Source organism: Scyliorhinus torazame, chromosome 3 (assembly GCF_047496885.1).
Source record: "Scyliorhinus torazame isolate Kashiwa2021f chromosome 3, sScyTor2.1, whole genome shotgun sequence".
Classification (NCBI taxonomy): domain Eukaryota; kingdom Metazoa; phylum Chordata; class Chondrichthyes; order Carcharhiniformes; family Scyliorhinidae; genus Scyliorhinus; species Scyliorhinus torazame.
Genome location: NC_092709.1, coordinates 330,415,974 through 330,430,452, shown reverse-complemented (window position 1 = coordinate 330,430,452; position 14,479 = coordinate 330,415,974). Strand labels below are relative to the sequence as shown.

At 49.2% G+C, this 14,479-nt stretch overlaps 1 protein-coding gene across 2 annotated transcripts in view; it reads right to left on the bottom strand.

Annotated features, from left to right (window-relative positions):
- Positions 1 to 14,479, bottom strand: part of gfra4a (GDNF family receptor alpha 4a) — a 261,102-nt gene that overhangs the window by 50,541 nt on the left and 196,082 nt on the right. For both annotated transcript variants that reach the window (XM_072497669.1, XM_072497668.1), the window contains one exon: positions 112 to 221. In XM_072497669.1, coding sequence (XP_072353770.1) covers positions 112 to 221 — 110 coding nt within the window. The remainder of the gene's footprint in view (positions 1 to 111; positions 222 to 14,479) is intronic.

The window sequence follows — 14,479 nt, the reverse complement described above, 5'->3', positions numbered from 1 at the left end:
CTGAATCAGGAAGGTGTTCAGTTCTCCAGCTGTATCATCCTTCGTCTTAACAAGCAGAGAATTTAGTTACAAAATTGAAGTAACATGGCAGCTAAAAGCCCTGGATCTTACCTATAATCCCAGTGTACGAGAGCAGACATGCAGCATAGTTCTCCCTGAGACAGCCGCTTACAGACTGTGTGGAAGGCTGACAGCTCATTTGGAATTCTGCTAACCTCGATCTGCCAGGGAGGAGAAAGAAAGGTAGAAATAAAAATTGGGATTGCGTGACTTTTGAACCGAGAGAATGTAAAACAATGAACCCTTCTCCTTTGACATGTTAGTGGATACAATCAGTCACATCAGGGTGGCAGTTCAGATGTTTCCATCGCAAATACTTCTCTTTTACTTCTCTGAGAGTGACTTAAATGCTTACTACAGCCCAATTTGTATTCTCAGAACACAGTGTAGACCTGTGGCATCGGGCAAGGTTGACAACTTTCAACCTAGCAAGTGTATTATTCCAGAATTGGGTTTTTAAAAGGTTGAAACCTCTGGTGAGATATTACCAAAAGTACAAGAAAGACAAGTCAGATTAGCATTTATAAAAGTCAGTGGTTTAAGAATAGGAAGCTCCCAATTCATTAGTATTCTACATACTGCCACAAATCAATTGACTTCCTGCACGTACTATCAGGTAAAACACCAAGAATCAGATTGATGAACCTACAGGCAGTGAAGGCCATCAATATAATCTGAAGGTAATGGTGAAATCAGGCTAACTTTCAATCCTGCTTCCTCGCTACCGTGATGACGCAGCAAGGAACCACCATGGGAAATCGGAAGCCCTCCTCCTTGCTTCATCGACTCCATCTCCACTACCGAGTGCATTTACTCAGCATCCCATTCATGAGCTGCTCAAGTACAGCTAAAGAGATGAGAAGGGTGAGGTATCTCTTTGCATTGTGGACACACTGCAATAATTCATCATGGCTCCATCCACAGCACCTTCCAAATCCGCAACCTCTACCATCCAGAAGAACCAGGGCAGCAAGCACTTAGGAAGCTCCCCTCTAAGTCACGCACCACCCTGACAATTTTTGTTGGGAGGTAGGCGATGCAGGCTAGGCCAGCATTTCTGTTGTCCATCTCTAATTGCCCCTGAGAAGATGGTGGTGGGCTGCCTTCTTGAACCACTGCAGTCCATGTGATGTAGGTACTCCCACAGTGCTGTTAGGAAGGGAGGACCTTGGAACTATATCACTATTCCTTCATTGTCACTGAGTCAAAATGCTGGAACTCTCTACCTAATAGCACTGTGGATGTACCTACCCAATGGAGAGCAACGGTTCAAGAAGCCAGCTCACTGGCTTTGAAAGCAGACCAAGGCAGGCCAGCAGCACAGTTCGATTCCCGTAACAGCCTACCCGAACAGGCGCCGGAATGTGGCGACTAGGGGCTTTTCACAGTAACTTCATTTGAAGCCTACTTGTGACAATAAGCGATTTTCATTTCATTTTTCATTTTTAATTTCACCACCACCTTCTCGAGGACAATGAATCAACAGGCCCACTTTCTGTGCTGCCAACCTCCCACCGTTTTTTCAGTTAGCATATTAACAACTTCTACTTTAGGAGGTTCGCCCTCAAGACATTTTTTTCTATTGTATTTTTTGGAATTCTTCAGTTATTTTCAAACTGTAGCCAATAATAAGCATCATGTTACAATACAATTAACTCACCTCCCAGTACCCCCTTTCTTCCTGTTTATTCAGACTTATTCCTCTAACGAGAATAAAGGACAGGATCACACCATCTAGAAACATAGAATGGTCACAGCACAGAAGGAGGCCAATTGGCCCGTTGAGTCCGTCCCAGCTCTTTGCAAGAGTAATTCAGCTAACCAAGTACCCTGCGCTTTCACTGTATCTCTGCATTGTGTTTAACTTAATTTATCCAAGTTCCTTTTGATATCTACAATTGAATCTGTCTCCAACACACACTGGCAGTGCATTTCAGATCCTCACCACCATCGTGTAAGAAAGCTTTTCCTCTTGTTGCCTTTTTTTTGCTAATCATTTGTGTCCTGTGGCTTTCGACCCCTCCACCAAAGGGAACATTTTCTCTCTGCTCGGTCTAGACCCTCATGATTGTGAACACAACTCACCTCTCAACTTTCTCTAAGAACAGCTCCGTCTTCTTCAACCCTATCCTCATCAGAGAAGTCTCTCGTCCCTGAAACCATTCTCATAAACCTTCTCCAGACTCTCTGCACAGCCTAACACACCTTCCTAAAGTGTGGACAAAACATTCCAATTAAGGCTGAACCACTATTTTATAAAGCTTCAACATGACTTCCTCGCTTTTGAACTCTATGCCTGTATTTGTCAAACTCAAATTCCCGCACACTTTTTTAACCACTTTCTTCTTTTTTTGGCTTTTAATGTAAAGTCGCCATAGCCCCAGATGACCACAGGCTCTCTCCCCTTTGAGGGGGAGAGCTGACTGGTGGTGATTTAACCTGAGGGTCACCACACCTCAGGCAAGGTTGAGAAGGTGGCGCCTTCATCAATAACCTCAGCCGGTACGGGAATTGAACCCACACTGCTGGCCTCGCTCTGCATCCCGAACCGTCTGCCAAGCCAAGTGAGCTAAACTGGCCCCGTGGCTGGCTTTCAGTACATTGCCTGAGAAGTGGCAAAAATGATCACATTGAGATACCCTCAATTACAACTCGAGAGAGATGATTGGTAATACAAAGGCTTTAATTAGCAGAGAACCAGTCAGCTACCGAGAAGTGTGCTCACTGCTCACTGCCCACTAAACATTACCTTATATATGGCTCCCTGGGGGTGGGGGGTGGGGGGGGGGGGTGGAGCCAGAGGCGGAGTCCCCCAGGGTTCCAAACCCGGTCTTAAAGGGATCATGACATTAAAGGTACAGTTATCATTCATCACATTCACCCCCTGTTTTTAAAAAAATGCATAGTCCGTCGGGGGTGAAATGGAATTACATGTCCAGTCTTTTGGGTGGTCCGATTGTCCGTGTTGACCTTCTCAACTCTGGTGGTGGTGCAGTGGACACGGTCGTCTTCGGTGGGGGTATATCCGGGAGCACGGTGGTCTGAGCCTTTGCCCGTGTTGGAGCAGGGGGGGTATCCGGGGTGACTAGGATGATTGGCGCTGGCGGGGGGGAAGGGGGCGCTAGGGGGGGGCGCGGTTGGGGTCGGCAGCTGGTGCGGGGAGGGGAGCGTCGGTAGAAGGGGGGGCATCAGTGGGAGAGCCAGCGGGTGCCAGGTCTCGCAGGGAAACTGTGTCTTGCTTTCCATCGAGGTGCTTGACGTAGGCGTATTGGGGGTTTGCATGCAGCAGCTGGACCCTCTCAACTAGAGAGTCCGTCTTATGGCTCCTCACGTGCCTCCGGAGCAGAACTGGTCCCGGAGAGGTCAGCCAACGTGGAAGCGATGCTCCAGGGGAAGACAAACAAGCGATTGTTAGGGGTCTCATTCATGGCCGTGCAGAGGAGCGACCTAATGGACTGTAGGGCATTGGGTAGGACCTCCTGCCAGTGGATGGTTGGGGGACCTCTTGACCGTAGGGCTAGAAGGACAGCCTTCCAAACTGTCGTGTTCTCCCTCTGCACCTGCCCGCGGGTTATAGCTGGTCATTCTGTTCGAGGCTATGCCCTTGTTGAGCAGATACCGACGCAGCTCATCGCTCATGAACGATGTACCCTGGTCGCTGTGGATATAGGCGGTGAAACCAAACAGGGTGAAGATGCTGTGCAGTGCCTTGATTCCGGTGGCCGAGGTCATATCGGGGAAGGGGACAGTGAAGGGGAAGCGGGAGAATTCGTCGATGACAGTGAGCAAATAAATGTTGCGGGAGGGGCCCTTTGAAGTCCACGCTTAGTCGCACAAAAGGCCCAGAGGCTTTCACCAGGCGAGCCTTGTCTGGACGGTAGAAGTGCGGTTTGCACTCTGCACAGATCTGGCAAGCCTTGGTCATGGCCTTGACCTCCTCGGTGGAGTAATGTAGGTTGCAGGACTTGATGAAATGAGCAAGCCGGGTGACCCCCGGGTGACAGAAGTCATCATGGATGGCCCGCAGACGGTCTTTCTGCACGCTGGCGCATGTGCCGCGGGACAGAGCATCTGGGGACTCATTGAGCTTCCCCGGACGATATGTAATATCATACGTATAGATGGAGAGTTCGATCCTCCATCTCAAAATTTTATCATTTTTTATTTTGCCCCATTGTGCGTTATCAAACATGAAGGCTACTGACCATTGGTCTGTGACGAGGGCGAACCCCCTACCAGCTAGGTATTGCCTCCAGTGCCGCATGGCCTCCAGAATGGCTTGTGCCGCCTTCTCGACTGCGGAGTGCCGAATTTCCGAGGCGGTGAGGGTTCAGGAGAAAAAAGCTGCTGGCCTGCCTGCCTGGTTGAGGGTAAGAGCCAGGGTGACATCTGATCCATCGCTTTCTACCTGGAAGGGGATGGTTTCGTCCACCGCATGCATGGCGGCCTTGATGATATCGGCCTTGATACGACTGAAGGCCGACCGGGCCTCAGCCGTCAGGGGAAAAGCCGTGGTCTTAATGAGCGGTCGGGCTTTGTCCGCAAATCTGGGGATCCACTGGGCGTAATGGGAAAAGAGCCCCAAGCACCGTTTGAGTGCCTTGAGGCTACAGGGAAGGGGTATCCTTTAGGGGGCGCATGCTCTCGGGGTCTGGGCCTAGGACCCCGTTTTCCACGATGTAGCCGAGGATAGCTAGTCGGGTTGTGTGGAAAACGCATTTCTATGTCAGATTGAGGGCCCGGGCGGTCTGGAGGAACTTTCTCAGGTTTGCGTCGTAGTCCTGCTGGTCATGGCCGCAGATGGTGACATTGTCCAAGTACGGGTATGTAGCCCATAAGCTGTACTGGTCCACCATTTGATCCATCGCCCTTTGAAAAATGGAGACCCCATTTGTGATGCCAAAAGGGACCCTGAGGAAGTGGAAGAGCCGACCGGCTGCTTCGAAGGCCGTGTAGGGGTGGTCCTCCGGGCGGATAGGGAGCTGATGATAGGCGGATTTTAGATCATCCGTGGAGAATACCCGATACTGGGCGATCTGGTTAACCATTTCTGCTATGCGGGGAAGTGGGTACGCATCGAGTTGCGTAAAACGGTTTATGGTCTGACTATAGTCCACCACCATTCGTTGCTTTTCCCCAGGCCGGACTACCAATACTTGTGCTCTCCAGGGGCTGTTGCTAGCCTCTATGACCCCTTCTTTCAGTAACCGCTGAACCTCTGACTTGACGAAAGTCATGTCTTGGGCACTGTACCGCCGACTCCTGGTGGCGATGGGCTTACAGTCGGGAGTGAGGTTCGCGAAGAGGGGGGGTGGTGCAACTTTAAGTGTTGCCAGGCTACGTACCGTGAGTGGGGGCAAGGGTCCGCCGAACTTCAGTGTCAGGCTTCAGTGGCTACACTGAAAGTCCAGACCGAGCAGCAGGGGGGCGCAGAGGTGAGGGAAGATATAAAGTTTGAAACGGGCGTATTCGGCGCCCTGGATCGTGAGGTTCGCGACACAATACCCCAATTTGGACCGAGTGGGACCCAGATGCAAGGGCGATAGTTTGGGAGGCGGGATAGGTGCGCAAGGAGCAACATCTTACCGTTTCTGGGTGAATAAAGCTCTCCATGCTCCCGGAGTCGAAAAGGCAGGGGGTGTCACGCCCGTTGAATGAATTCCACAGGCTCAACACTCTTTGTGTGAAGAAATGACTCCTTACCTCTGTCTGAAATGGTTAATCCTTAATCCTCAGATTGTGACCCCTGGTTCTGGACACACCCATCATTGGTGACATCTTTCCTGCATCTACCCTGTCTAGTCCCGTTAGAATTTTATAAGTCTCTATGAGAACCCCCCTCATTCTTCTGAACTCCAACGAGAACAATCCCAACCTCGTCAATCTCTCCACATATGACAGTCCCGCCATCCCTGGAATCAGTCTGGTAAACCTTCGCTGCACTCCCTCGAGAGCAAGAATATCCTTCCTCCGAGAAGGAGACCAAAACTGCACACAATACTCCAAGTGTGGCCTCACCTAGGCCCTGTACAATTGCAGCAACACATCCCTGCTTCTGTACTCAAAACCTCTCGCAATGAAGGCCAACATACCATCAGCCTTCTTTACCACCTGCTGTACCTGCATGCTTACCTTCAGCGACTGGTGCACAAGGACACCCAGGTCCCGCTGCACACTCCCCTCTCCCAATTTACAACCATTCAGGTAGTAATCTGCCTTCCTGTTATTGCTTCCAAAGTGAATGACCTCACACTTATCCAAATTATACTGCATCTGCCATTGATTTGCCCACTCGCCCAACCTGTCCAGATCTTGCTGTAGGATCCCTGCATCCTCGTCACAATTTACTCTCCCACCTAATTTGGTATCATCTGCAAAATTTGAGATGTTACATTCTGTTCCCTCATCCAAATCATTAATATATATTGTGAATATCTGGGGTCCCAGCACCGATCCCTGTGGTACCCCACTGGTTACTGCCTGCCAATTTGAAAAGGACCCATTAATCTCGACTCTTTGTTTCCACTCTTCCAACCAGTTTTCTATCCACCTCAATACATTTCCCCCAATACCATGCGCTTTAATTTTGCACAATAATCTCTTATGCGGGACTTTGTCAAACGCTCCTCAGCTATGGAGCAAACATCCTCAACTATGGCCATCACCGACTACGTGACACCTTGGACACCTTCACTAATGGTGCCAACGTCGTGCACCAGGCTCTCCACTGTGGTCACAACGCAAGCAGTGTTGGCCTCGGTGCCAAGCTTTGCCGGTGACATCTCCTGTGCCCATAGCCTCTGTGACTCCTCCAAGTGGCTATGGATCTGCTGGAGTGCCGCTGCCATCTCCCTCTGAATGTCCTCACCACACCCGAACGCCTCCATCAGCTCCGAGTACCTCTGTGCCACAGGCTCAGTGTCAGTCTGGGACCCAGCTGGGTCCTGGGATACAGCAGACCTCCGATTGCTGTCTTGCCTGGGGATTCCTGCCTCCACCTGATGTACATCAGCAACTGTGTGGTGCTCACCAGATTGTGCCCCAGAAAATTGTCCACTAATATTTCCAACCAAGGTCGTGCCTCTGCGCTGGTGGAGGGTGGGGATGACAGCTGTGATGCGTCAATCGTGGCATCCTCGGAGCTCTCCTCCTCCGAGGTCTCATGGGAGGCAGGGGAGGGAGCCACCCGGGGTAGGCCGGTGCCATCGGCTGGAGATCCTGCAGGAGAATGGACATGTGGTCAGTGGGAGGGATGGGTCAGGCAGTTAGGCAATAACAACTCACGTGTGACAGGTCCTCCGAGTGGGGCCTAGTGGATCCTCACCTCGGCAGCGTCCGCCTACCTCGGCATTGGTGACTACTCTGTCCTCGGCCTCCCCCGTCACCTCCAGGGCCTATTCCTCGAACGTGATGAGGATGTGTATGTCTGACATCCCTCCGCCAATCTGGGCCCTCTCCCGGTGATTGTGGGAGAGCTTCTCCTGCAGAGACACAGAGAGGGCATCATTAGCCACATGCATGATTCACATGGTTGGGGGGGTGTGTGTGAAGGGAGGATTGAAGGGAGAAGGGGGGGAAGAGAGGGTTGGGGCAGCATGGAGAGTTGGGGGGGTGGAATGCTCACGTGGGGGCGGAAAGCTCTCGGGGTGGTGGCGCGTTGGTGTCTACTCACTCGTGCTGTCTGGTGTAGGTCGTTGACCCTCTTACGGAACTGGAGGCCAATTCTTCGGGTCACACTCACTGAGCTCACGGCTGCTGCCACCTCATCCCAGGCGGCACTGGCTGCTTTGTGGCTCACCCTCTGGGACCATCAGGGGAAGAGGACATCCCTCCTGGACTCCACCACATTAAGGAGCCTCCTCAGGTCTGCATTCCCGAATCTTGGGGCCAGTCTTCTCAGTGCCATGGCCGCGGGCTGAGTGGGGTTGGCTGAGCAAGCGCTGTTTAAGTGCTGCTCGACCTTGTTTGCAGGGGGATGGTGAACACGGTCCCGGGGAATTGACCGGCGAGCCTTCATTTGAGCTGAGAAGCCTGTGCACCTTGTTAAGTGGACCAATTAGCGTTGAATAGCGCTGCCGACCTCGCTGAGCCGAGCGCCGGGAAGCTCGGCTCAATTCCTGCTCGCTACCACACTTAGAAATCTTTCTGGAGAACTGTGCCCTAAAATTACCAAAAGGCATGAATAAGGGTTTCAGTTGCAGATGAGTTGAAGCAGGGACAAAATCAAAGGATGGTACCGGGTGGGTATAAGTCGTCTTACTGATGGTGCAAATATGTGGTCGGAAGCTCACCTTGGGGCAAAATATGACACCAGGGTTGGTTTTATCTCATGTTGTCAGGAAGAAAGATGGAGTCAGTGGCTAGGGAATAGAGTTAGGGGACCAAAAAGCAATGGCTTCAGTCTTACAAATATTTAATTGGAGAAAAACTTTGCGTATCCGGTATTGGATAAAAAGACTGACAATTTAGTAACAGCAAACGACTCAAGAGAGGTAGAGGTGAAGTAGAGTTGGGTGTCGACATTCTAGGTATGAAAACGTATGGTTTTCAGCCCCAGAGAGGTTGTGAGAAATGAAATGAAATGAAATGAAAAATGTAATGAAAATCGCTTATTGTCACAAGTAGGCTTCAAATGAAGTTACTGTGAAAAGCCCCTAGTCGCACATTCCGGCGCCTGTTCGGGGAGGCTGGTACGGGAAGTTGTCCGTCAGTAATCAAGACTTTTCATACTTTTGAAATAGATTTGATAGGCCTGTTCCAGATTTGATAAAGAAAAACTTTCTGACCAGATTACAGATTCAAGGTGATTGGCAAAGCAACCAGATAGGACATTTTCTTTTTATTCTTTTATGGAACATGGGCGTCATCAGCTGGGCCAACAGTTTCCCATTCCTAATTGCCCCTTGAGGGGCAGTTAAGAGTCAACCATATTGCTGTACGTCTGGTATGACATGTGGGCCAGACCAGGTAAGGATGGCAGATTTCCTTCCCGCAGGGACATTAGTGAACCATATGGGTTTTTACAACCATCGTTTCATGGTCATCGTCTGACTTTTAATTCCAGATTTTTATTGAATTTAAATTTCACCATCTGGTGGGATTCGCACCCAGAGCGATACCCTGGGTCTCTGGATTTTCAGTCCAGTTCTTGTGACCTGGAATGTACTCAAAGGAGGTGGAAGTAGATTCAAAGCTAATATTGAAAAGTAAAATAATTGAAGGGAAAGGAGTTACTGGGCTATGGAGAAAGAGCAGGGAAGTAGTTTTTGTGGTAATTGGATAGTTTTTCTAAAGAGCTGTTACAGTGATAATGGGCTGAATGGCCTTTTTCTGTACTGTACCATTCATTCCATGAAAAAGGGTCCTGAGACTGGAATGGATAAGTCCTAACTTTGTACGGTAAGAGTTGTTCATGTCTACAACACCAGCACAGAAACTTCACGCTGTTTGACGGCATTTGAACGGTGAGGCACAATTCCAGAGGGCTGCATATGTTGAACATCAACTCCCAGATTTTCACATTTGAACATACATCTGTCCTTGCTTGACGTTGCTGGGAGATTTGCACATAAATAAATGTAAGCCTTGCTCTGATTTTGACAGTAAATTCTGGCCCATCAATGAAGGTAAGCTTCCAATTCACTCCAGAGACGAGGTTAATGAGCTGTTTTTTTTTCTCCACCCTCCCGGCTGAATTTCGATTGTTTTCCTTGTAATTTGTTTTCAGCTGTTTTGATGAAATGGTGATAAAGGAGCTGTTGCGGATGCAGCCTTCAAGTGCAATGCCTCTTCCCAGTGACGCATCTCTGCTTTTATTCCACAGAGGCACCCTCTGACCCTTCCAAGCTCTCCTCATTTGGGACTCGCTATCTGGAATGCACATGGCTGTGCACAAAATAATATTCCTGCTCAAGTGTTGTCGGAGATGTATAATAAATCATATTTAGGTCAGATCACAGGGGTTTTAGAAAATCAAATGAAAAGCAGTCCTTGAAACATCAAATTACCTATGGACCACAATAACTGTTCAAAGTAAAAAAAAAACACTCCTATTTCAATGAAAAGATCTATTACATTGGAAATCTGAAATACTCAGTTCTACGAGAAACATCTGGAGGTAGGTTTTCTTTTTCAGCCCCTCTGGACTGTCAGAAGTAAGATAAGAACAGGCTTAAATAGTTTCAGTAGTGCAACAGTAATAACATTGACCAGAAATAAATAAGAAGATAAAGGTGTGCTGACTGTTCATTCATTCCTCATTTCCTTTAGTGTTCTCGGCTTCAAGTTTGGAGGGGGAGACGAGGGTGGGGGGTGTAATTTTAACCTAATAAGTTAATGGATGGGGTCTGCCATCTATTTGTCACCACCCAATATTGCCTACTATTGACTTCGGCGGGAATGGGGTGAGTTGCAAACAGCCCAATCACACCGGGCAAAACAGGAACATAGGAACAAGAGCCAGCCATTTAACCCCTCGAGCATGTTGTGTGAGCCTTTTGACGTGATCACAACTGACCTGCGACCTAATTCCATAGGCCTGCCATTGCCTCAGATCACCTGATATCAAACCATTGAATCATTGAAGGTTTGCAGAACAACAGATGGCCACTTGTCCCATCATGCTTTGCACTGGCCACAGCAACGGGCCACCCAGTCCAATCTCACTTTCCAGCATAGGTTACGGCGTTACCGATGCACATCCAGGCACCTTTTAAATGAGTCAAGGGTTTCTACCTTGACCACCCTTTCAGGCAGTGAGTTCCAGACCCCCAGCGCCCTCTGGGAGAAACATTTCCTCATCTCTCCTCTAAACCTTCCACCAATCAGTTTAAATCCACGCCCCGAGTCACTGATCTCTCTGATGAAGTAAGAGGCCCTTCCCATCCGCTCTATCCAGGCCCCTCAGAATTTTGTACATCTAAATCAAATCTCCCACCAGCCTCCTCTGTGCCAAGGAGAACAATTGCGGCCTATCCAATCTCTCCTCATAGCTGTGATTTTTCAGCCCTGGCACCATCTCTGTAAATCTCCTCTGTACCCTCTCTAATGCAATTACATTCTTTCTGTAATGAGGTGGCCACAACTGCAAAGAGTGGGGTGAATTCTCCGTCGGCGGTATTCTCCATTCCGCACCAAGCCCACGCGTTTTCCCGGCGACGTGGGGTGGCCACAATGAGAAATCCCATTGGCTGGTGGGGGGAGTGGAAAATCCCACTGCCGCCGAGGGTGTGCCGGCAAGTAACACACGGCTGGAGGACCGGAGATTCCAACCCAGTATCTTTAGGTAAACAATTACTACCGATCTCAGATTTAGAATTGATTGCTATCCATGCATAAATTACCATTTGATCAAGACAATTCCCAAACATTTGCCACCTTTCGTGTATCTAAGGTCGGGATTGTCCGGGGCCGCCCGCCAGTAGAGAGAATCCCGATGGCCCGCTGATTCGGGCGTAGCGCCAAAAATGGGGTTTATGTTGGTCCCCCAATTCCCCTGACTCCTGGGATGCTCCCGCTGCCGTGATTTGGTGCCAGTCCTGAGAAATGAGGACCTGGCGGCTCACAATCCGAGGGGTGGCAAGGGGGTGAGCACCCTCCCTACAAACACCTCCAGAATATCGAGGGGGGTCCTTCATGGGAGGTGGGGTTCGGGGGAGGGGGGGGAGTTGTGCTGGGCTGGAGGGGCTCAGGTCAGGGGTCTTTCCTGGGATGGGGGTCATTTGGCTGCTCTTCCCACCTGCGGCCTTTAAACCCTTTTAACAGCCAGTGAGTATCTAAAAATTAAAGTTCTCTCATAATAAAGTGAAAGTGGTCCCATCTGTACCCCTAAACCTTTTACGCAGTCCGTCTGTCTGCTCCACCAGCCCACCTCGGGTGAAGAAACTCCAGCATCCTTACTGAAGCCAATTCCCCCGGCATCACAACTATGGCTGTGCACTGGTCCGGGTGTTGCAGCCGCTTGCCAAATTATCGGCTTCGAAGCAGACCCTTTCTCACAACTTAAGGATGGCAAGCCTGAAGGCCTCAGTGTAAAGGGGAGAATTGACATTGGTGCGTGGGAGGAAATTGCCGCGAACCGTGCTATGTGGTAGCGCCTCATCCAACAAGCTGCAACACAGTTGGAAACCGCCTGCATAACCTCTGCTAGAGAGAAGCGACAAAAGCAGAGGGAGAGAGAGCAGGTCCCTGGCTTGAGAACCCCAGCCCCTTTCTTCAAGGCAACTACTGTATTCTCTGCCTCCAGACCTGTGGCTCCAGGGTTGGCCTGCTGAGTCACATCAGGACACACAAATCATGAAGCTTGGCCAGCTAAGTTGAGGCCCATTGAATAAATGAGACAGCAGCAGCATGGATACAAAGTTGGCTGAGTAAGGGGAATCAGGGAGTAGTGATGAATGATTGCTTTTTTGGACTGGAGCAAGGATTATGTGGGGGGTCGGAGGGGGGAGGCTTAGAGTACGAAAGCAAGTTATGATGAACCTTTACAAAACACTGGTTCAGTCTCTACTAATTGTGTCCAATTTTGGCCTCCACAGTTTAAGAAGGATAAGGGTGCAGGAAGGATTTATGCAAGTAGCTCCAATATTGAGGGACTTGGGTTACGTAGATAGATGGGAGGAGCTGGGGTAATTCCACTCAGATAAGAGAAGTTTGGAGTGGATTGGATTTGTTTATTGTCACGTGTACCGAGGTACAGTGAAAAGTATTTTTCTGAGGGCAGCTCAAACAGATCATTTAGTACATGAAAAGAAAGAAAATACATAATAGGGCAACATAAGGTACACAATGTAAATACATAGATACTGGCATTGGGTGAAGCATACAGGAGTGTAGTATTAATCAGGTCAGCCCATAAGAGGGCCGTTTAGGAGTCTGGTAAACTCCTTAAGAGATTTGACAGAGATGTTCCAAATCATGGAAGGGTGCGGGTGAGGTGGGGTGGAGGTGGGGGGTCTAGCAAAGTAGAAGAAAATAAACCTGTCCCCTTGGTGCAACACCTGAACGGAAAAATATTGCAGAGCTCCAGACAAGAAGTGGGGGAGTGGGTCCAGCTAAATTGCTTTTGCAGAGAACTGGCCTCCTTCTGTGCTTTGGCAATTCCATGTTCCAGGAACAGACATCTCCCTCATTTCAAGGGATTGATGACGATGCCCGGACACTAGTAACATGTCCATCCACACAACCCACAATCTTTGTGAATCTTGAATATGAAAGGATTTAATGAAGCATCAACATTACATAGAGGAATAAGCAATGGGACATGCCAGTGGTTCACTCGTGGCTCCGTTGGTAGCATTCTCATCTCTGAATCAGAACGTTGCAGTTTCGAGCTCCGTTCCAGGGACTTCATTACAAGATGTCGGCGGAGGGAGGACTGCACTGTCAGAGGTGATGGCTTTCAGATGAAACATTAAAGTGAGGCTCTCTCTGCCCTCTCGGGTGGATGTAAAAGATCCCCAGGCAATATCTCCCTTCCACTGAGGGCCATTCCCATCCCCCACCATCACCATGCCTTGGCCAATATTTATGCCCCACTAACTTTAAAAAGAGATAATAAAAGCAAATATTGCTGGAAATTGCTGCCGGTGTCTTTACTAAGTCCTATTCATCGGTTAACTCTGAAGTTGTTCACCTACATCGACTTCCAGTTAAGCTGTGCATCAATTTTTATAAATTCATTTGCGGGATGTGGCCATCGGCGGTTAGACGAGCATTTATTGCCATCCCTAAACCTGTGGTGTAGGTACACCCACAGTGCTGTTGGGGGGGGGGGGGGGGGGGGGGGGAGTTCCAGGATTTTGACCCAGCGACAGTAAAAGAAAGGCGATATCTTTCCAAGTTGGGATGATGATGTTTGCGCACCTCTAATTCTATCTTTTTGTGCCCTCGATTTTAAAATTGTTTCACCTTTGGTGGCCAGGCCTTCAGTTGCCGAGTCCGAAGTTCTGGAATTCCCTCGCTGCACCTCCCCTCGCTGCACCTCTCCATTTCTCTCTCATCCTTAATGATGCCCCCTTCCCAACCCATGTTTTTGATGAAGCCTTCGGCCATTTTGCCCTAACATCTCCTTAAGTGGGTGAGGGTCAAATTTTGCTTTTCAACACTCCTGTCCGCTTTGGTACTTTTCATTACATTAAATGGGTGTTATATAAACACAAGTTGTTGTCATCAGGCACACGTCAGTACGTCTAGAATGTAATAGCTCTTTGACATTGTTAGCTCTAGCTGACAGCATTCATCCCCAGTCAATTCTAATGAGCTACAGGCAGTTGGATTAAGAGAGAATATTAAAAACCTACTCATTCTGTCAAGTTAATGATTCATGGGGTGGCCAGTATTAGCTTAGTTGGCTGCATGGCTAATATGATTTTGATTCAGAATAGTGCCAAAAGCACGGGGTACGACCCCCGTTCCCTAG